The 22,927-nt window shown below is 54.4% G+C and overlaps 1 protein-coding gene across 2 annotated transcripts in view; it reads left to right on the forward strand.

Annotated features, from left to right (window-relative positions):
* MYBPC2 (myosin binding protein C2) overlaps nt 1–22,709 on the forward strand; it is a 36,551-nt gene extending 13,842 nt beyond the window's left edge. The window contains exons 12-28 of one of the 2 annotated variants that reach the window (XM_005590012.4): nt 494–666; nt 1,811–1,976; nt 4,238–4,344; nt 4,689–4,718; nt 5,366–5,505; nt 7,573–7,732; nt 7,818–7,922; nt 8,681–8,869; nt 9,055–9,189; nt 13,488–13,655; nt 13,819–13,907; nt 14,007–14,202; nt 14,892–15,031; nt 16,397–16,556; nt 16,763–16,899; nt 20,396–20,582; nt 22,583–22,709. In XM_005590012.4, coding sequence (XP_005590069.3) covers nt 494–666; nt 1,811–1,976; nt 4,238–4,344; nt 4,689–4,718; nt 5,366–5,505; nt 7,573–7,732; nt 7,818–7,922; nt 8,681–8,869; nt 9,055–9,189; nt 13,488–13,655; nt 13,819–13,907; nt 14,007–14,202; nt 14,892–15,031; nt 16,397–16,556; nt 16,763–16,899; nt 20,396–20,582; nt 22,583–22,593 — 2,293 coding nt within the window. In that variant the 3' untranslated portion in view covers nt 22,594–22,709. Of the gene's footprint in view, nt 1–493; nt 667–1,810; nt 1,977–4,237; nt 4,345–4,688; nt 4,719–5,365; nt 5,506–7,572; nt 7,733–7,817; nt 7,923–8,680; nt 8,870–9,054; nt 9,190–9,448; nt 11,066–13,487; nt 13,656–13,818; nt 13,908–14,006; nt 14,203–14,891; nt 15,032–16,396; nt 16,557–16,762; nt 16,900–20,395; nt 20,583–22,582 lie in introns of those variants that run through there. The other variant, XM_065535757.2, reaches the window with a different exon arrangement.
* The last annotated feature ends 218 nt before the right edge of the window (nt 22,710–22,927 follow it).

Below are 22,927 nucleotides of genomic sequence, written 5' to 3' on the forward strand. Positions count from 1 at the left end.
TTTTTTTTTTTTGTTGTTGTTGAGACAAAGTCTCACTCTGTCACCCAGGCTGGAGTGCAATGGTGTGATCTTGGCTCACTGTAACCTCCACCTCCCGGGTTCAAGCAGTTCTCCTGCCTTAGCCTCCTGAATAGCTGGGATTACAGGCACCCGCCACTACACCTGCCTAATTTTGTGTGTTTTTTTATTAGAGATGGGGTTTCACCATGTTGGCCAGGCTGGTCTCGAACTCCTGACCTCAGGTGATCCACCCACCTCTGCCTCCCAAAGTGCTGGGATTACAGGCTTGAGCTACTGTGCCTGGCCCTCTCACTCCCCTTCACCTGACCTGTGACCCTTCCACCACTCAGGATGCCTCTACCACCCTGTATGTCTCCTCTCTCTGGGGACCTGCCTTCTGACCCCTCTGCGTGGGCCCCCGACTGACTCTCCAAGACCCAGTCCGAGGCTGTGCTGTCTCCTCACATCCCGCTCCGTGTCTCATTCCACCTAGGATGAAAGATGGTGTGGAACTGACTCGGGAGGATTCCTTCAAGGCCCGGTACCGCTTCAAGAAGGACGGGAAGCGCCACATCCTCATCTACTCAGATGTGACCCAGGAGGACGGGGGTCATTATCAGGTCATGACCAATGGCGGCCAGTGTGAGGCCGAGCTGATTGTGGAAGGTACGGGGCCTCCAGGTGGGGCAGGGGCTGTACTGCGCATGCTTCTCCCCACAGCTTGAGGTTGCTCAGGCCCCCGGTCTGGAAGTTGTTCCTGACTCCTCTCTTTCCCACACACCCTGTGTTCAGCCCACCAGGGAGATCTGGTGGCTCCAACTTCAAAGTCAATTTGAATCCAGCCAGGCTTGGTGGCTCACGCCTGTAATCCCAGGACTTTGGGAGGCCGAGGCGGGTGGGTCACTTGAGCTTAGGAGTTCGAGACCAGCCTGGCCAATGTGGTGAAACTCCACCTCTACTAAAAATACAAAAAAATTATATTTTTATAATTTATTGAGCGTGGCAGCGTGCACCTGTAGTCCCAGCTACTTGGGAGGCTGAGGCAGGAGAATTGCTTGAACCTAGGAGGCGGAGGTTGCAATGAGCCGAGATTGTGCCACTGCACTCCAGCCTGGGCAACAGAGCAAGACTGTCAAAAAAAAAAAAAAGAAAAGAAAAGAAAAAGCTGGGCGGGGTGGCTCACACCTGTAATCCCAGCATTTTGGGAGACCAAGGCGGGTGGATCACTTGAGGTCGGGAGTTAGAGACCAGCCTGGCCAACGTGGTGAAACCCCACCTCTATTAAAAATACAAAAATTAGCCGGGCGTTGTGGCGTGTGCTTGTAATCCCAGCTACTCAGGAGGCTGAGGCGGGAGTATCACTTGAACCTGGGAGGTGGAGGTTGCAGTGAGCCAAGATCACGCCATTGCACTCCAGCCTGGGTGACAAGAGTGAAACTCCGTCTCAAAAAATATATAAATAAAATAAAATAAATAAAAACCTCAACGTGCTGGGATTACAGGTGTGAACCACTGTGCCTGGCAACCTCAGGGCCTTTGCACGCTCCAGTCCCTCTGCCTGGGAGGCTTTTTTTCATCCTCTGGTGGATTCCTCCCTGCCTCCCTCAGGCCTCCTTGCTCCCTCTTCTGTTTCTTTCTCCACCGCCTCCCCCTAGCATGGGAGCTTCCCAAGGCCAGTGGGTTGTTTCTGGGTTGTCCGTGGCTGGTATCCCCAGTGCCTAGACCAGCGCCTGGCATGCAGTGGGTGCTCACAAGTGTCTGTGCACCAACTGGAGTAGTGACAGCTCCCTGTCTTTCTCTCCCTGACCAGAGAAACAGCTGGAGGTCCTGCAGGACATCGCGGATCTGACGGTGAAGGCCGCAGAACAGGCTGTGTTCAAGTGTGAGGTGTCTGATGAGAAAGTGACGGGCAAATGGTATAAGAATGGGATCGAGGTGCGGCCCAGCAAGAGGATCACCATTTCCCATGTAGGCAGGTGAGGTGTGGGCTGCAGAAGTGGCTGGGGGCAGGGTGTGTGTAGCAGTTAGCTTTAGTTGAATAACAAGCTGTCCCCCACTTTTTTTTTTAATTGAGATGGAGTTTCTCTCTTGTTGCCCGGGCTAGAGTGCAATGGCACGATCTCAGCTCACTGCAACCTCCGCCTCCTGGGTTCAAGGGATTCTCCTGCCTCAGCCTCCAAGTAGCTGGGATGCACCACCACACCTGGCTAATTTTTTTGTATTTGGTAGAGACGGGGTTTCACCATGTTAGTCAGGTGGGTCTCGAAGTCCTGACCTCAAGTGATCCACCCACCTCAGCCTCTCAAAGTGCTGGGATTACAGGTGTGAGTCACCACGCCTGGACTTTTTCTTTTCTTTTTTCCTTTCTTTTCTCTTTTCTTTTCTTTTTTTTTTTTTTTTGAGACAGAGTCTTGCACGGCAACCTCCAACTCCAAGGTTCAAGCGATTCTCCTGCTTCAGCCTCCTGACTAGCTGACACTACAGGTGCACACTATCATGCTAAGTTTTGCATTTTTAGTCAAGACGGGGTTTTGCCATGTTGGCCAGTCTGGTCTCTAACTCTTGACTTCAGCTGATCCACTCACCTCGGCCTCCCAAAGTGCTGGGATTACAAGTGTGAGCCACCACTCCTGTCCCGTCTCCAAACTTAGAGGTTTAAAAGGATGAGGATTGGGCTCGTTGCAGTGACTCATACCTACAATCTTGGCACTTCGGGAGGCCAAGGCAGGAGGATTTCTTGAGCCCAGGAGTTCGAGACCAGTCTAGGCAACGTAGTGAAACCCTCTCTCTAAATAAATAAATAAATTAGGATTCATTTCATCTTGAGTCTGCAGGTTGGCTGGGGGCTGGCTGATCCAGGATGGCCTCATTCTTACCTCTGTGGTGGCAGGACCTGGGCCCTGCTGACTTTGCGTGGGTGCTGTCAGGACCTCAGCTGGGACAGTTGGGCACCCAGCACGCTGCTCCCTGTGGCACCTCTTCCTCCTCCAGTGAGCTCAGCCTAGCACGTTCATGTGGCAGAGGCAGAGGTCCTGAGAGAGCATGGAAGCAAACAAGACCTTTGTGGCCCAGGCTGGAAACTGGTCCAATGCCACTTCCGCCATAGTCTGTTGGGCAAGGAAAGTCCCAGGTCAGCTCTGAGTCAAGGGCTGGGAAGCAGACTCCACCACCTGATGGGGATGCTGCAAGGCCGCATTGCAAGGGCATGGACACGGGCAGACAAAGGTCTCTGGCCATATCTGCTAACAGTCCACACGGGCGCCAGCTCAGAAAACAAGAAGCTGGAATTCAACAGGTCGCACGTGGACACCTAAGACAAACACCTGGTTACCTGCAGAATGCGTGATAATCTCCATGACGCCCGGAGAGCATCGTGCTGTCCAGGGCTTCCTGGCAATAGCTCTTAGTGGGATGTAGGCGATCCCTGTGTTCTGTGTAGGGAACCATGCTGGCTGGTGGTCTCAATAATGATGATAATGGCCAGGCACAGTGGCTCACACCTATAATCCTAGTACTTTGGGAGGCCGAGTACTTTGGGAGGCGGATCACTTGAGGTCAGGAGTTTGAGACCAGCCTGGCCAACATGGTGAAATCCCCATCTCTACGAAAAACACAAAAATTAGCTGGGTGTTGTGTTACACGCCCATAGTCCCAGCCACTCGAACTCCTGGGCTCAAGCAATTCTTGATCCTCAGCCTCCCAAAGTGCTGGGATGTGAGCCACTGCACCTTTTTCGATGCTTTACAACAACCTTCATGTAGATTGGTATCGTTACCCCTATTTTATAGATGAAGAAACAGAGGCACAGAGAGGTTAAGTAACTTGCCCAGGCCGGGCGCGGTGGCTCAAGCCTGTAATCCCAGCACTCTGGGAGGCCGAGGTGGGCGGATCACGAGGTCAGGAGATCGAGACCATCCTGGCTAACACGGTGAAACCCCGTCTCTACTAAAAAATACAAAAAACTAGCCTGGCAAGGTGGCGGGCGCCTGTAGTCCCAGCTACTCGGGAGGCTGAGGCAGGAGAATGGCGTAAACCCGGGAGGCGGAGCTTGCAGTGAGCTGAGATCCGGCCACTGCACTCCAGCCTGGGCGACAGAGCGAGACTCCGTCTCAAAAAAAAAAAAAAAAAGAATGCAGGCATGTGAATTGCACTGAGGGAAGCTGATGAGACGGTGCAGTCCCATAGTGGTCCCCATTGCAATCTGGCCCGAACCCTACCCTGCTCCCCTACCCCTTAGGTTCCACAAGCTGGTGATCGATGACGTCCGCCCAGAGGATGAGGGAGACTACACGTTCGTGCCTGACGGCTACGCCCTGTCGCTTTCGGCCAAGCTCAACTTCCTGGGTGAGGATGCCCCTTCCTCCTTCCCTGGGGGCTATAGGATCCACCTTCCCAGACCCAGGGCCCGGGATGTCCCCCTCCAGGATTAAGGTTCCCTGAGTGCGAATGAGGACGACAGCAAGCCTCTGTTCTGCTCATGGCTGGAGTCAGAAGATGGAGGGAGAGCACTGAACTCACCGCCGCCTGCCGCCTGGGAGGAGGGGTGGCTCCTGGGCCTGAACCTGTCCCCAGCACCCCAGTTCCCAGGGAGACTGCCAGACCCCATCACCTCTTCCTCTGGGCTGTGAAGGTGGGGTGAGGGGCCTGCTGGGTTTAGACCTAACCGTCCACTCTTCTTTGTCTTCCAGAAATCAAGGTGGAGTACGTTCCCAAGCAAGGTGAGCACCACGGGCTGCGCTGGGAGAGGGTCCGAGGGAGGAGGGGCGGGGCTGAGGGAGGAGGGGAATGGCCGAGGGAGGATAGGCGGGGCGAGGGCGGATGGGCAGGGCGCGGGAGGATGGGTGGGGCGAGGAAGGAGGGGCGGGTCTGAGGGGGAGGAGTGGGGCTGAGGGAGGAGGGGCATGGCCGAGGGAGGAGGGGCGGGGGGGTGCTGAGGGAGGGAGGAGGGGCGGGGAGCCCACAGACGGGGGTGGGGGTGGTCAGCCGAGAGAGGAGGGACTGGAGTCCAAGGGAGGAGGGGCTGGGGGCCTGGATCCCTGGGTCTGAGGGAGGAGGGGCTGGGGGCCTGGATCCCTGGGTCTGAGGGAGGAGGGGCTGGGGGCCTGGATCCCTGGGTCTGAGGGAGGAGGGGCTGGGGGCCTGGATCCCTGGGTATGAGGGAGGAGGGGCTGGGGGCCTGGATCCCTGGGTATGAGGGAGGAGGGGCTGGGGGCCTAGACTGTAGGGTCTCAGGGAGGAGGGGTTGGGGGCCTGGATCCCTGGGACTCTCTCTGTTGGAACCCAACTTTTCCGAGATCCTCTCCTGCCGACTGGGAAGGCCCAGCGGCCCACCTCCAGGGTCCCCGTATCTCTTCTGTGCCACCAGAACCACCAAAAATCCACTTGGATTGCTCGGGGAAGACCTCAGAGAATGCGATTGTGGTTGTGGCTGGAAACAAGCTGAGGCTGGACGTGTCCATCACAGGGGAGCCCCCTCCCGTCGCCACTTGGCTGAAGGGAGATGAGGTGGGTCGGGGCCGCCCCTCTGTCCTGACTCCCTTTAGGCAAGTCTCTTTCCCCCTGAGCCTCAGTTTCATCCTCTATAAAATGAGGGTGATGATTCCTTCTTCACAGGGTTGTTTTGAAGATTGGAGATTATGTTTGCCCATCACAGGTGTGGGCCTAGTACACGGTGGACTTTCCATCCACTCATCTTTCAGTTAATTAATCAAACGATCGACCAGTTTAGCCTTCCAGCCATCCAGGAACTCATCCGCCCATCCAGCTGATGATGTTTTCATCAACTAATTGGTTAATTCACCCAGCCATCCACTCATCCAGTAAATAATCCGTTTGTCCATTTATCCATCAACCAATCCAGTTATCCATTCATCCAGAAACACATCTACCCACTTATCTATCTATGTATCTATGTATCTATCTATCTATCTATCTATCTATCTATCTATCTATGTATCTATCTATCTATCTATGTATCTATGTATGTATGTATGTATCTATGTATGTATGTATGTATCTATGTATGTATGTATTTGCATGTATGTATCTATCTAATGTACCTATCTATCATCTATCTATGTATCTATCATCTATGTATCTATCGTATGTATGTATGTATGTATCCATCTATCTATCTATCTATCTATCTATCAAAAATCTATATTTTTGAGAGGGGGAATCTCACTCTGTTACCCAGGCTGGAGTGCAGTGGCATGGTCTTGGCTCACGGCAACCTCCACCTCCCAGGCTCAAGTAATCCTCCCGCCTCAGCCTCTTGAGTAGCTGGGACCACCATGCCTGGCTAATTTTTTGTATTTTTGTAGGGACAGGGTTTCGCCATGTTGCCCAGGCTGGTCTCGAACTCCTGAGCTCAAGCGATCCTTCCACTTTGGCCTCCCAAAGTGTTGGGATTATGGGCGTGAGCCAACATGCCCAGCCATATCTATATATTCCTATATCCATCCATCCAACAAATATTTTAACCTTGCATGTCCCAGGCCCTGGGACAGCTCGATTTTTCATTTCTCCACTGTGCTTCCATTCCCTCTTCTGTAAAATGGATAGACTTGGCTCAATATCCATCCATTCCCTCACTCAGCAAACATCCCCTAAAGTTTCCTTTGCACCAGGTGCTGAGGATGCAACCGTGAGTCGGATGCAGCTCCTGCCCTCCAAGAGCCTTCATTTTACTTAAAATTTATTTATTTTTAAATTTGAGACAGGGTCTCACTATGTTGCCCACGCTGGTCTTGAACTCCTGGGCTTGAGTGATACTCCTGCTTCAGCCTCCCAAAGTGCTGGGATTACGGGCATGAGCCACCTTGTCCCGCTCAGGAGCCTTCACTCTTGTGGAGACGCAAACACCTGCCCAAGCAGCCACGGTCCAGGGTGCTCTGGCTGAGATAAAGGGAGGTTCTAGAAGCTATGAGAACCCAGGGGCTGGAGCCAGCACTTCCAGCTGAGGGTATCCAGGAAGGTTTCCTGGAAGAGGTGTCTTCTGGGTGTGTCCTGAAGGATGAGTAAGAGCTTAGTGTTGCATGCACAGGGACCAGCCTTGCAAAATCTCTGGGACAAGGCAGTCTGGTTTTTTGGGTTTTTTTCTTTTTTATTTTTTTCCAGATGGAGTTTCGCTCTTGTTGCCCAGGCTGGAGTGCAGTGGTGTGATCTCGGTTCACCACAACCTCTGCCTCCTGGGTTTAAGCGATTCTCCTGCCTCAGCCTCCTGAGTAGCTGGGATTACAGGCATGCACCACCAGGCCCGGCTAATTTTGTATTTTTAGTAGAGACGGGGTTTCACCATGTTGGCCAGGCTGGTTGCAAACTCCCAACCTCAGTTGATCTGCCCGCCTCGGCTTCCCAAAGTGCTGGGATTACAGGTGTGAGCCACCGCACCCGGCCCAGTCTGGTGTTTTTAACGAAGGACGGCATGTGGAGGAGGGCAGTGGAGCGAGTGAGGACTCTGTGTGTTGATGGGGAATCACGGGAGGATTCTGAGCAGGGGAGTGGCAGAGGCAGGCCTGGGTTTGCTTGGGGACACGATGGGGTGCAAGGCCATCTTGTGGCTGTGTCCAGGTATTCACGACCACCGAGGGCAGGGTCCGCATCGAGAAGCGGGCAGACTCCAGCAGCTTTGTGATTGAGAGCGCAGAGCGGACAGACGAGGGCCGCTATACCATCAAGGTCACCAACCCCGTCGGCGAGGATGTGGCTTCCATCTTCCTGCGGGTTGTGGGTGAGCAGAGAAAGCCGAGGTGGCCGGGCCAAGGGGTGACTCCCTGAGACCCCGAGGGGCCACCTGACTCTCCTGCCCCCCGCAGATGTCCCAGACCCCCCGGAGGCCGTGCGTATCACCTCGGTTGGAGAGGATTGGGCCATCCTTGTCTGGGAGCCACCTAAGTACGATGGGGGGAAGCCGGTCACCGGTGAGTGCCTCTGTCTTCATGACCTCTGACCTTCCCTCCTTCTGCCTTCGTTTTTTTGCTTTGTTTTGTTTTGTGTTTGGTTTTTTTTTTTTTTTGAGACGGAGTCTCACTCTATCGCCCAGGTTGGAGTGCAGTGGCTCAATCTTGGTTCACTGCAACCTCTGCCTCCTGGGTACAAGCAATTCTCCTGCCTCAGCCTCCCAAGTAACTGGGATTACAGGTGCCCATCACCACGCCCGGCTAATTTTTGTATTTTTAGTAGAGATGGGGTTTTACCATGTTGGCCAGGCCAGTTTCGAACTCCTGACCTAAAGTGATCTGCCCACCTCAGGCTCCCAAAGTGCTGGGATTACAGGCGCCAGCCACGGCACCAGCCTCTGCTTTCTCCTTGACCTCCCAAAGCCCTTAGCATCCTCAGTGACCTGCCTCTGACCCCTGATTTTCCATTTTGCCGTCTCAATCCCTTTGCTCTTCCCTCTTCCTTTACTCGCTGGTGACCTGGGAATTCTCACTTTGACCAGTAGCCTGCGTTTTCTATGGCTTCTGGCCCCCTGGTTCACGAGCTGTGACCCCCTCTTGATTCCTGACTCCAGGACCGTGGCCTCTGAATGCTCTGTGGCCCCTGAGATCCACCTAAGATTCATGGCCTCAGACCGCCCTGGGTCATGCGATCCTCTGGATATGACCCTCACTCCCCCAGCTGACTTGTGCCCTGTGCCCTCCCGCTCCCTCTTCTCCTCTCTGCTTGGGGCCTCCAGGGTACCTCCTGGAGCGGAAGAAGAAGGGCTCTCAGCGCTGGATGAAGCTGAACTTTGAGGTCTTCACGGAGACCACCTATGAGTCCACCAAGATGATCGAGGGCATCCTGTATGAGATGCGTGTCTTCGCCGTCAATGCCATAGGGGTCTCCCAGCCCAGCATGAACACCAAGCCTTTCATGCCTATTGGTAATGTCCCCCCTCACTCTGATCCATCAACCCCGTCCACCTCTGGCCCATCTTTTGCCCGTCATCAGTCTCTGACCCTACACCCTGGCCTTCTGACCAATCATTCTACCTCTGACCCCTGCCCCTTCCTGCTGGCCCCTGACCCCTCATTCCCCCCATATCCTCTTTTTTCTGGATGCTTCCAGCACCCACGAGTGAACCCCTGCACCTGATAGTGGAGGATGTGACAGACACCACCACCACACTCAAGTGGAGGCCTCCGAACAGGATCGGGGCAGGCGGCATCGATGGGTACCTGGTGGAGTACTGCCTGGAAGGCTGTGAGTGATCCTGGCAGGCCTGGTGGGGGTGGTGGCTAGCACAGGTGGGTGTCCAGTCCAGGGAGCTGAAAATAGCACCGTGCAGGGAGGGAGGTAGGTGCAGGGAGGGAGGTGGGTGCAGGGAGGGAGGTGGGTGCAGGGAGGGAGGTGGGTGCAGTGGTCTGCTCGTGTTTTTTGTCTGTACTGTCATAAGTCCCCGGACGGGACCCCCAGTGACTAGTGTTTCTCTCCCTTCTTCCCTTCTACACCCATCCTCCAGACAGCAGTGACTTTCTGTCCATTCCATCTGTCCTTCCATCCCCCATTTATCTTTTTTCTTTTACCTCTATGACTTCTTCTTTCTTCTATTCATTTATCCATCTAACCAATCTTTCCTTCATCCATCTTAACATCCACCCATCCATCCATCTGTCCATCTATCTGTCCACCTGTCTGTATATCCATCCATCCATATTTCCATCCATCTGTCCATCCATCCATCCATCCATCCATCCATATTTCCATCCATCTGTCCATCCATCCATCCATCCATCCATCCATCCAACCATCCATATTTCCATCCACCCACCCACCCACCCATATTTCCATCTATCTATCCATTCATCCATCCATTTATCCACCCATCCACCCACCCATCCATATTTCCATCTATCCATCCACCCATCCCTCCATTCATCCATCTGTCCACCTGTCCATCATCCATCCATCCATCCATCCATCCATCCATCTATCCATCCTTCTGTCCATCCATCCATCCATCCATCCATCCATATTTCCATCCATCTATCCATCCATATTTCCATCTACCAACCCACCCACCCATATTTCCATCTATCTATCCATCCATCCATCCATTTATCCGTCCATCCACCCACCCATCCATATTTCCATCCATCCATCCATCCATCCATCCCTTCATTCGTCCATCTGTCCCCCATCCATCCATCCATCCATCCATCCATCCATCCGTCTATCCATCCTTCTGTCCACCCATCCATCTGTCCATCCATCCATTCATCCATCCATCCAATCATCCATCCATCCATCCATAGTTCCTTCCTTCGTTTTTCTCTCTCTCTCTCTCTTTTTTTTTTTTTTTGAGATGCAGTCTTGCTCTGTCGCCCAGGCTAGAATTCAGTGGTGCGATCTCGGCTCACTGCAAGCTCTGCCTCCCAGGTTCACGGCATTCTCCTGCCTCAGCCTCCCAGGTAGCTGGGACTACAGGCACCTGCCACCACGCCTGGCTAATTTTGTGTGTGTGTGTGTGTGTGTGTGTGTATTTTTAGTAGAGACGGGGTTTCACTGTGTTAGCCAGGATGGTCTTGATCTCCTGACCTCGTGATCCACCCACCTCGGCCTCCCAAAGTGCTGGGATTACAGGTGTGAGCCGCGGCGCCCAACCTTCTCTCTCTTTTTTAATTTTTGAGACAGGATCTCACTCTGTCATCCAGGCTGGAGTGCAATGGCACAATTATAGCTCACTGCAGCCTCAATCTCCTGGACTCAAGTGATCTTCCCACCTCAGCTTCTCAAGTAGCTGAGACTGCAAGCATGTGCCACCACACCTTGCTAATTTTTTGATTTTTTGTAGACACAGGGTCTCACCATGTTGCCCAGGCTGGTCTCAAACTCTTGGGCTCAAGCCATCTGTCCACCTTAGTTTCCCAAACTGCTGGGATTACAGGTGTGAGCCGCCGTGCCCGACCCCTTTTTCCCTTTTATTGCTCCCTTTTTCCCTTTCTCTCTGTCCTCTCTCCCTTCCTTCCCTCCTGCTTGGCATTCACTTGTCTACCCAGTCATCCATCCATCCATCCTTCTATCCATCTGAAAGTCGTTTGAATCATCCAACCATCCATTCAGGAACATTTTTTTTTTTTGAGACAGAGTCTCACTCTATTGCCCAGGCTGGACTGCAATGACACAATCTCACTGCAACCTCCGGCTCCTGGGTTCAAGTGATTCTCCTGCCTCAGCCTCCTGAGTAGCTGGGATTACATGCACCCACCACAATGCCCAGGTAGTTTTTGTATTTTTAGTAGAGATGGAGTTTCACCTTGCTGGCCAGGCTGGTCTCGAACCCTGACCTCGTCGTGATCCACCTGCCTCGGTCTCCCAAAGTGCTGAGATTACAGGCGTGAGCCACTGCACCCGGCCCAGTATCATTTTTTCATCCATATATCTATCTCTTCACCACTATCTTTGCTTCTTTCCTTCTTTCTACCTGTATAGCCATCCCACCATCTGTCCACCTAACTAGCCATTGTCTTTCTGCCTTTCCATTTGTCATCTGTACCTCCATACATCCACTCTCCATCCTCCACCAAACAAACATTCGCTGAGCACTGACTTGTGTCCGGCCCAGCGCCATGGCTATGGAGATGTCTCAGACACAGCCATCTCTCTGGGAGAACAGACGAGATCACCTCGACACAATATCCCCGGCCTTAAAGTCAGACAGATGGGGTTCCAACCCTGCCCCTCCACTGTCTAACTGTGTGTCCTTGGGTGAGTCTCTGAGCCTCAGTCTCTTCATCTAACCATGGCGAAGACAGTTCTCATCTTGACAGGGTACAGTGACGATGAACTTGAGAATGCATGGAAAGGAGGGATGGTTGAACCCTCATCAGCTTCCTCCCTCCTCCTCTCCTCCATGTTCTTTACCCCATTCCTCCCTGTCTGGCTGCTCCCACCCTGACGTTTCAGAAGCCAGCTTGTTAGAGTTCACTCTGTTGATTGCTGCTTTGAGCCAACAACCATGAGTTTCCCAGCCCACGGCCATAAACCCAAGACAGAAAGGCATGTAACAAAAAGCAGGCAATGTGAAGAGCTCTGACCGTGTCCTCAGCCCGCCCTCCCAGACACCCACCTGGCTGTGCCCTCAGACAGCGCCACGATCCCTGTTCCTCTGTGCCAGCCTCGCAGGAGAGCAGAGCTTGAGAGCGTGCTGGAGTCAGACAGGCTTGGGTTTAACATCCTAGTCCACGGAGCCTGAGCTGTGTGTCCAGGCAGGTCTCGAACTCCTGGACTTGAGAGATCCTCCTGCCTTGGCTTCCCAAAGTGCTGGGATTACAGGCATGAGCCATTGCACCCGGGGAAAGTTTTGTTTGTTTTTTTGTTTTGTTTAGTTTTGTTTTTTTGTTTTTGACAGAGTCTCGCTCTGTTGCCCAGGCTGGAACGCAATGGGGTGATCTCGGCTCACTGCAACCTCTGCCTCCCAGGTTCAAGCGATTCTCCTGCCTCAGCCTCCCGAGTAGCTGGGATTACAGTTGCCTGTCACCTTGCCCGGCTAATTATTGTAGTTTTAGTAGAGACAGGGTCTTGCCATGTTGGCCAGGCTGGTCTCGAACTCCTGGACTCAAGTGATCTGCCCACCTCTGCCTCCCAAAGTGCTGGGATTACAAGCATGAGCCACCGCCTCCAGTTGAAAGTTCTTTAACCTCTCTGGTCCTCATCCTAACATGTTAGGGATGGTTTCTCACCCCTAACATGGGGATAGCACAGCGTTGAGGTAAGAATTAATGAACAATGCCTGTAATCCCAGCACTTTGGGAGGCCGAGGTGGGTGGATCACGAGGTCAGGTGATCCTGGCCAACATGGCGAAACCCCATCTCTACTAAAAATACAAAAATTAGCAGGGCATGGTGGTGCGCACCTGTAATCCCGGCTACTCAGGAGGCTGAGGCAGGAGAATCACTTGAACCCAGGAGGCGGAGGTTGCAGTGAGTCAAGATCTCGCCATTGCACTCCAGCCTGGCGACAGGGCGAGACTCCGTCTAAAAAAAAAAAGAAGGCCGGGCGCGGTGGCTCAAGCCTGTAATCCCAGCACTTTGGGAGGCCGAGACGGGCGGATCACGAGGTCAGGAGATCGAGACCATCCTGGCTAACCCGGTGAAACCCCGTCTCTACTAAAAAATACAAAAAACTAGCCGGGCGAGGTGGCGGGCGCCTGTAGTCCCAGCTACTCGGGAGGCTGAGGCAGGAGAATGGCGTGAACCCGGGAGGCGGAGCTTGCAGTGAGCTGAGATCCGGCCACTGCACTCCAGCCTGGGCGGCAGAGTGAGACTCCGTCTCAAAAAAAAAAAAAAAAAAAAAAAAAAAAAGAATTAATGAGCGAACAGATGTGCCACCCTTAGAACCTGGCCATGATGAATGCTTAACTAGCGCCAGCTGCTGCTGCTGCTTCTGCTAGGAACTTGCCCAGTTCTCACTCGCTGCGTGGGGCCCAAATCCCCGGGAGAAACGGGAGCGGAGGGTGGGAGGAGGGCATGAGATCCGCCAGCAGGGCCTCTCTCCCCAGCGGACGAATGGGTCTCTGCCAACACGGAGCCCGTGGAGCGCTGCGGCTTTACCGTCAAGAATCTCCCGACCGGAGCCAGAATCCTCTTCCGAGTCGTTGGGGTCAACATCGCGGGGCGCAGCGAGCCGGCCACCCTGGCCCAGCCGGTCACCATCAGGGAGATTGCGGGTGCGTGGCCCCTGACCCTGCGCTCCGAAAGACCAAGCTGGCGTCGTCCCGCCTGCCCTTTCCGTGTCGTCGACAGGACCTCCCCAGACAGTCTCATCGCCATTGGCCCCTGGAATGTGCCCCGGCCCCCCGCTGAGCCCCCTCCCTGTGTTTGCGCCCTCAGAGCCACCCAAGATCCGGCTCCCCCGCCACCTCCGCCAGACCTACATCCGCAAAGTGGGAGAGCAGCTCAACCTTGTCATCCCCTTCCAGGTCAGGGGAGCGGGGTCAGGGGCCCGGGGTCCGCTCCTGCCGCAAGCCCCCTTTGTGCGGGTGGAGCCCCGCTGACCCCGCCCCGCCCTCTCCCCGCAGGGAAAGCCCCGGCCCCAGGTGGTGTGGACCAAGGGCGGCGCCCCGGTGGACACCTCCCGCGTGCACGTGCGGACCAGCGACTTCGACACCGTGTTCTTCGTGCGCCAGGCGGCCCGCTCCGACTCCGGGGAGTACGAGCTGAGCGTGCAGATCGAGAACATGAAGGACACCGCCACCATCCACATCCGCGTCGTGGGTGCGCGCGCTGGGGAGGGCCCCTGGTGGTCGGGAGGGGCAGGGATGGGGAGCGATGCGGGAGGAGGTGAGTTGAGGTGTGGGAGAGGAGGTGAGAGATGAGGGGTGGGAGAGGAGGTGAGATGAGGGGTGGGAGAGCTGAGAGATGAGGGGTGGGAAAGGAGGTGGGAGATGAGGGGTGGGAGAGGAGGTGGGAGATGAGGGGTGGGAGAGGAGGTGAGATGAGGGGTGGGAGAGGTGAGAGATGGGGGGAAAGGAGGTGGGAGAGGAGGGGTGGGAGAGGAGGTGAGGAGATGAGTAGGGGAGGGGGAGAGGAGGTGAAGAGATGTGGAGGGGAGGGGGAGAGGAGGTGAAGAGATGAGGTGGGGGAGACTAGATAAGGAGCAAGGCAAATACCAGAGCTAGGAATGGAGGAGAGATGAAGATGGGGAACCCTTGAGAGAGAGATTGGGTGGAGAGACGAAGTGGGGAGACGTGGGGGTGAGGAGAGGAGGTGAGGAGGGATGAGGATGGCCCAGGATAAGAGGAAGTGGAGAGATTAGGATGGGGGAAGCCGTAGGTAGGAATGGGAATGGGGCATAAGAGAGGTTAGAATCAGAAGAAGAGGGTAGGGGTATGGAGAGGGGAGGGGAGGGGAGTGGCTGGACATCCCAAAACCCGGACTGACTTGTCACACTTCCCCACTTCCAGAAAAGGCTGGGCCCCCCATAAACGTGATGGTGAAGGAGGTGTGGGGCACGAACGCGCTGGTGGAGTGGCAGGCCCCCAAAGATGATGGGAACAGTGAGATCACGGGGTATTTCGTCCAGAAAGCAGACAAAAAGACCATGGTGAGAGAGCAGAGGGGGCGACGGGGAAGAGCCGGTGAGGTGGGCAGAGCAGGTGCAGATGTCCCCCTTTCACAGCTGGAAGGGCAGGGAGGGGCCCAGAGGCTGGAGGACCGGCTGGGGCCAGGAGGGAAGCCTTTTAGCTGAGACTCGGCACGTGATGGGTTTTCATTTTTTTTTCACTGAGGTAAACATCACATAACGGAATTAGCCATTCGCTGTTTTAAAGCGAACAATTCAGCAGCCCTTAAGACATTTGCAGGGTTGTGCAGCCACCGCCTCTACCCAGTCCATTATCATCCCCCAGAGGAAGCCCTGTATCCAATAGCGCCACCCCCTGGTCTCCCCTGGCCCCAGCCCCTGGCAGCCACCCATTTGCTTTCTGTCTCCCTGGATTTACCTACTCCGGACATTTCATACACATGGAATCCTAGCTATATGACCTTGTGTCTGACTTTGTTAACTCAGCACAACATCTTCAAAGTTCATCCATGCTGCAGGGTGCAGGGTGTGTCCATGCGGCAATCCTGTTTTTAGAATTATTTTTTTTTGAAACAGGGTCTTACTCTGTCACCCAGGCTAGAGTGCAGTGGTGCAATCTCGGCTCACTGCCTTCTCTGCCTCCGAGCTCAGGTGATCCGCCCCCCCATCTTAGCCTCCCAAGTAGCTGGCACGTGCCACCATGCCCTGCTAATTTTTGTAGAAACGGGGTCTCACTACATTGTCCAGGCTGGTCTTGAACTCCTGGACCCAAGTCATCCTCCCACCTTGGCCTCCCAAAGTGTTGGGATTACAGGCGTGAACGACTGCAACTGGTCTTAATTTCTTTTAAATTTTTTTAAATTTTTATTTTTGAGACAGGGTCTTGCTCTGTCACCCAGGCTGGAATGCAATGGCATCATCATGGCTCATTGCAGCCTCAAACTCCCAGGTTCAAGCAATCCTCCTTCCTCAACCTCTCGAGTAGCTGGGACTACAGGTGCTGGCCACCAGGCCTGGCTAATTTTTTGATTTTTTTGAAGAGACAGGGTCTCGCCGTGTTGCCCACGGTGGTCTTGAACTCCTGGGCTCAGGTGAGCCTCCCACCTTGGCCTCCCAAAGAGCTGGGATTACAGGCGTGAGCCATGGTGCCTGACTCCTCCTTAGAGTTGAATGATGTTCCCTTGTCTGGGCTGGCCAGTTCGTTTGTCCATCCCTGCACTGATGGGCGCTGGGTTGGCTCCACCTGTTGGCCACTGTGTGTGCCACGAGTGACAAGATTTTTAAACACTGGATGTGCTTTTCTCACCCTTTCTTGCATCTGTGTCTGTGTCTAATCCCGTGATCCTGTGGCCCCGACCCCCTGGTCCCTCCCTGTCCCTACACTAGGAGTGGTTCAACGTCTATGAACGTAACCGGCACACTAGCTGTACTGTGTCCGACCTCATCGTGGGCAATGAATACTATTTCCGAGTTTACACTGAGAACATCTGTGGGCTCAGTGACTCACCTGGTGTCTCCAAGAATACAGCCCGCATCCTCAAGACAGGTATAGCCATCCTGCTCCACGGCCCAGGCCCACCCCCTCCACCCTCTTGCCCAGGTCCCACCTGGACTCCCTCCACCCTCCCCTCCCCTCCCCACTGGGGTTGACTGCACCTGGTTATGGGGAAGAAGTGATTGTGGTTTGTTCCCCGGCTGGTGTCAGGGGATGATCTAGATCAGTCGTCTCATGGGTGCATCCTCTCTCCGCAGGAATCACCTTAAAACCGTTCGAGTATAAGGAGCATGACTTCCGGATGGCTCCCAAGTTCCTGACGCCTCTCATAGACCGGGTGGTCGTGGCTGGGTACTCGGCGGCTCTCAATTGCGCTGTCAGAGGCCACCCAAAGGTGCCTGGGCAGGGACCCAGAGCTGTGTGTGTGTTGCCTTGTGGGGAATCTTCCATACAACGAAGCCCCCGCTCCCCATCACGCCAGTTCTTCCTCCCCGAGTTCTCTGTCTCAAGGGATTTAGTCACTTAAAACAATTTTTTTTTTTTTTTGAGACGGAGTCTCACGCTGTTGCCCAGGCTGGAGTGCAGTGGTGCGATCTCGGCTCACTGCAAGCTCCGCCTCCTGGGTTCACGCCATTCTCCTGCCTCAGCCTCCTGAGTAGCTAGGACTACAGGCGCCCGCCACCGCGCCCGGCTAATATTTTGTATTTTTAGTAGAGACGGGGTTTCACTGTGGTCTCGATCTCCTGACCTTGTGATCCGCCCGCCTCGGCCTCCCAAAGTGCTGGGATTACAGGCTTGAGCCACCGCGCCCGGCCCACTTAAAACAATTTTTTTAATTGATTTTGTTTGTTTTTTTGAGACAGGGTCTTGCTGTATCACCCAGGCTGGAGTGCAGTGATGTGATCACAGCTCGCTGCAACCTTGACCTCCTGGGCTCAAGTGATTCTCCCACCTCATCCTCCTGAGTAGCTGGGACCACAAGCATGAACCACTATGCCCAGCTACTTTTATGGTTTGTAGAGATGGGGTCTTGCTATGTTGTCCAGGCTGGTCTTGAACTCCTAGGCTCAAGTGATTCTCCTGCCTCGGCCTCCCAAAGTGCTGGGATTACAGGTGTGAGCCACCATGCCCAGACTGGACTTGCTCGCTTTTCACCCACTTCCTGTAGCTCCTCTGACCACAGCCCAAGTCTCAGATGATCAATCACACCTTGCCTTTGGCTTCCTGCCTTTTTCCTTCTATTTTTTTTTTTTTTTTTTCTGAGACCAGGCTCCAGTGCAGTGGTGCGATCTTGGCTCACTGCAACCGCCTCCCAGATTCAAGCGATTCTCCCGTCTCAGCCTCCTGAGTAGCTAGGATTACAGGTGTGCACCACCATGCCCAGCTAAATTTTGTTTTTTTTTTTTTTTTTTTTTTGAGACGGAGTCTCACGCTGTTGCCCAGGCTGGAGTGCAGTGGCGCGATCTCGGCTCACTGCAAGCTCCGCCTCCCGGGTTCCCGCCATTCTCCTGCCTCAGCCTCCTGAGTAGCTGGGACTACAGGCGCCCGCCACCGCGCCCGGCTAATTTTTTGTATTTTTAGTAGAGACGGGGTTTCACTGTGGTCTCGATCTCCTGACCTTGTGATCCGCCCGTCTCGGCCTCCCAAAGTGCTGGGATTACAGGCTTGAGCCACCGCGCCCGGCCTAATTTTGTATTTTTACTAGAGACAGGGTTTTGTTGACCTCAGGTGATCCACGCCTCGGCCTCCCAAAGTGCTGGGATTACAGGTGTGAGCCACTGCGCCCGGCCTCTTGCCTTTTTCTTTGTCCCGTCAGGTAATAGCTTGTCTAGGCAGCTTGAGGAGAGGACCATTAAGTCTCTCTTGCTCTGTCCAAGGACAAATGCCAGTCCCGTGGAAAAAGAAACCTTGGGAGCAGGGGCAGCCTGAACCGCCATGGCTCCCCAGGGTCTTCCTGTCCAGCCGTTTCCCGACTGCTGTTTGGGAGTGTGGACACTTGCAACCTAGAGCTCGTTTAGACCAGGGGTTGGCAAACCATCGCCCATGGGTCAAATCCACCTGCCACCTGTTTCTCTCAATAAAGATTTATTGGAACACGGGCCATGCACATTTATGTTTTGTTTACAGCTACTGCAGACAAAAATGTAAATAAATGTGCGTGGCTCATGTTCCAGACCCAGAGACCACAGGGCCCAAAACGCCTGAAATATGCACCATCTGGCCCTTTATAGGAACAGTTTGCCAGCTTCTGGTCTGGGCTGTAGGTTCTTCGCTTTAGCCCCCTTAAGGCATACCATGGATTCATTGGTTCACCATCTCCATCTCTGTGTACTTTATTCACTACCTCCACTCGTTCATATCTCTCATTCCACTCATTTATCCACCTACCAATCCATCCTTTACTCAGTTCATTCCTTCACTCCATTTGCTTATTTACAGCACTCTTTCATGCTCTCATTCATTTATTCACTCCATTTATTCTTTCAACAAACATTTTCAGAGGCTTTCAATGACCTGGGTGACTCGAACAAGAAATTTCCTGTATGTTGAGGGAGACCGACATTTGCCTAGAGTCACACAAATAATATAAAATTATAAAGGGCTGGGCCAGACACGGTGGCTCAAGCCTCTAATCCCAGCACTTTGGGAGACCAAGGCGGGCAGATCACCTGAGGTCAGGAGTTTGAGACCAGCTTGGCCAACATGGTGAAACCCCATCTCTAGTTAAAAAAAAAAATACAAAAATTAGCCAGGCACGGTGGTGAGTACCTGTAATCCCAGATACTTGGGAGGCTGAGACAGGAGAATCGCTTAAACCCAGGAGGTGGAGGTTGCAGTAAGCCGAGATCGTGCCACTGCACTCCAGCCTGGGAAACAAAGCAAGATTCTGTCTCAAAAAAAAAAAAAAAAGGCCAAGTGCAGTGGCTCACACCTGTAATCCCAGCAGTTTGAGAGGCCGAGGCGGGTGGATCACCTGAGGTCAGGAGTTCAAGACCAGCTTGACCAACATAGAGAAACCCTGTCTCTACTAAAAATACTAAAAAGTAGCCAGGCATGGTGGCACATGCCTGTAATCCCAGTTACTCAGGAGGCTGAGGCAGGAGAATCACTTGAACCCAGGAGATGGAGGTTGCAGTGAGCTGAGATTGTGCCATTGCACTCCAGCCTGGGCAAAAAGAGTGAAACTCCATCTCAAAAAAATAAAATAAAAATAAAAATAAAAAAAAGGGCTGGCGGGGCACAGTGGCTCACTCCTGGAATCCCAGCACTTTGGGAAGCCGTGGTGGGAGGTTGGCTTGAGGCCAGGAGTTTGAAACCAGCCTGGGCAATATGGTGGAACCCATCTCTATATACAAAATAAATACAATTATAAAGGGAGGCAAGTGTGTGAGAGAAACACAGGCAGAGTATAAAAATAGGTATTTCCGTTCCAGTCTAGGGGCCACGAAGGGACGTGTGAACTGAGACCTAAAGGATAGGTTAAAAAAAAAAAAAAAAAAAGGAGGGAAGGGCAGCATGGAAGAGGGAACAGCCAATGCCAGGGTCCTGAGGTGGGTGCCTGTCTGGTCTGTTTGAACGACATCGAGGTAGCCTGTTTGGCTGGAGCAGAGAAGTAATGGGGATCAAAGACTGTGGGACCCTGTGGGCCATGACAGTGAGCTCTTTGTTCTGAGAGCAAAGGGAAGACCGCACCATTACCCTGTGAAGTAGGGACTATCAATCTGCTTTTACAGAATAGGAAACTGAGGGTCAGGGAGAAGTGACTCGCCCCAGGACATCCGGCAAGAGCGTGGCAGAGCCTAGAACCCAGATCTGCTTCCCGAGCTCCATTTTGTCATTGCCCAGGGACCCTCTCTAAGTTGGCCTCCTCTCCCTTGACTCTTTAACAGCCGAAGGTGGTCTGGATGAAGAACAAGATGGAAATCCGTGAAGATCCCAAGTTCCTGATGAACAATTACCAGGGGGTCCTGACGCTGAACATCCGCCGCCCCTCGCCCTTCGACGCTGGGACTTACACCTGCCTGGCCGTCAACGAGCTGGGCGAGGCGCTGGCTGAGTGCAAGCTGGAGGTCCGAGGTGAGGGCGTGGCCGTCCCCAACACTGGCTGACCGTGGCTCAGGCCCTGTACCAGCCTGGCCAGAGGCCCTGGGCTGAGCACCGCTGAGATCTGGAGACAGTGAGACCCGCCCTCTGGGAGGAGGACGGGGAAGCTGCTGTCCTGAAGGCAGCACAGGGCATCATTGGAGTTGGGGTGGGGAAGCCCCAGACCCAGCTTGGGCAGGAATCAGATTTTTCCAAAGGAGTTGAAGGACAAGGAAGAGGGAGGCTGAGTGAGAAGGGCTTAGCAAATGTCCCCAAGGCCTCCAGTGAACCGGGGCCCCCGCAGGCAGATGGGTTGACAGAGTGAGAGCAAACATGGATAACAGAAGTGACCAGGGGCGGTGGGAGCTCCCAAAAGTGCCTCCCCTCCATAGCCTGTCCCCATGCTCTCACCCACCTGCCCCTGCCTCTCCCTGCCCCGTCCCCTCATCTCGGTCCCAGAGCTCCAGCCCCAACAACGAAAGCTACATCCTCTTCCTCCCGGATTCCATTTCCAGCCGCCTCCCTGTCTCCAGTCTCTCCAACCTGCCACCCACCTTCACCCCTGGACTGGCCCCAGAGAGCTCTCTCTATCCAGAGCTGCTCTGCCCCAGCCCTGATCCCAGCCCGCTGGGGGCTCCCCACCATCCCAGCGCCCCGCCGCCTGGTGTTCACAGTGGTGTGTCCGCCTCTGGCCCCACCTGCCCCGGTTCTTCCCACATGATGTCCCAGCCACGCTGGGCTCTTGGCCGTTACACTGGTCAGGCTTTCCCACCACAGGGACTTGGGACAGGCTCTTCCCTCTTCCTGGAACACAGTTCCCCGCTCCTCTACCCTGTGCTCCGGCCCGTCAGACACCTGCCAGTCAAGGCTCAGCAAAGAGGCCACTAACGGTGTCCCTCAGAGCAGGATGACATCAATGTGGACTTCCAGAGTCCCTCCCGGATGGTGACTTCTGACCTCTGACTCCCCTGGCTCTGAGGACAGCCCAGCAGACAGGGTGGCTGGGGACCCTTAACAAAGGCTGAGAGAGGACACTTTCTGGCCAAGCACGGTGGCTCTCGCCTGTAATCCCAGCACGTCGGGAGACCAAGGCAGGCGCGTTGCTTGAGCCCGGGAGTTCAACACCAGCCTGGGCAACATGGCGAAACCGGCTCTACTAAAAATACAAAAAAAACAAATTAGCCAGGCGTGGTAGCACATGCCTGTCGTCCCAGCTACCTGGGGGGGCTGAGGCAGGAGGATCACTTGAACCGGGGAGGCCGAGGCTGCAGTGAGCTCAGATCGTGCCATTGCACTCCAGCCTGGTGCAACAGAGTAAGACTCTGTCTCAAAAACCAAACAAGGCCGGGCGCGGTGGCTCACGCCTGTAATCTCGGCACTTTGGGAGACCGAGGCGGGTGGATCACCAGGTCAGGAGATCGAGACCATCCTGGCTAACATGGTGAAACCCCGTCTCTACTAAAAATAAAAAAAATTAGCTGGTCACGGTGGCGGCGCCTGTAGTCCCAGCTACTCGGGAGGCCGAGGCAGGAGAATGGCGTGAACCCGGGAGGTGGAGCTTGCAGTGAGCCGAGATCGCGCCACTGCACTCCAGCCTGGGCGACTGAGCGAGACTCCGTCTCCAAAGAAAAAAAAAAAAAACAAAAAAACCCAAAAACACCCCCAATCACTGCTCTTCCAAGCCCACCCAATTTCTGATATTCTGCTCTCTCCCTGATTAACTATTGAATCAGTTCAGAAAATTCCCGGCCTCAGGATTCCAGTGACCGCGTACAGCCAGCAGCTCAGAGCGTCCCCATCTGGGATCCAGAATAGCAGTAGTCAGGCGCGCCGTGACCCTGGGTTGTCCAGCCACAGTGACCTGGGATGGGGCGGGATGGTGACCGTCATCCTGTCCCCCAGCTGGTCATGTGGACACAGCAGCCAAAGGGGCCTGGGGCTCCAGGAGGAGGCGTGCCCGGGCCTGGCTCACCCGCTTTCTGATTTTCCTGCAGTGCCGCAGTGAGACCTATCCCCTACCTGCCGAGACAGTTGGTGGCGGAGTCCTGACCCCAATCCCCAGCCTCCCGGGACTGTGTTCTTTCTGGAGTTTTTGCTGAGAACAAAACAGTGTTGTCTGGACCCTGGAGTGTCTGTCCTTCTTGCCTCTGTAGCTCCGTCTTCCTCCTGCAGGGGGTTGGTGACCCCGGGGTTGGCGATGGGAGCAGCTGCGTCCACACAGGCCGCGGTGAGGTGGCCTCTTGGAAGAGCTACTTTAGTGAGGCAGCCATGTTGTTACTGCAAGCACAGAGCATCCAAGGTGAACGCAAGCCCATGTGGAGGCCGCAAGCCCATGTGGA

Source organism: Macaca fascicularis, chromosome 19 (assembly GCF_037993035.2).
Source record: "Macaca fascicularis isolate 582-1 chromosome 19, T2T-MFA8v1.1".
NCBI lineage: Eukaryota > Metazoa > Chordata > Mammalia > Primates > Cercopithecidae > Macaca > Macaca fascicularis.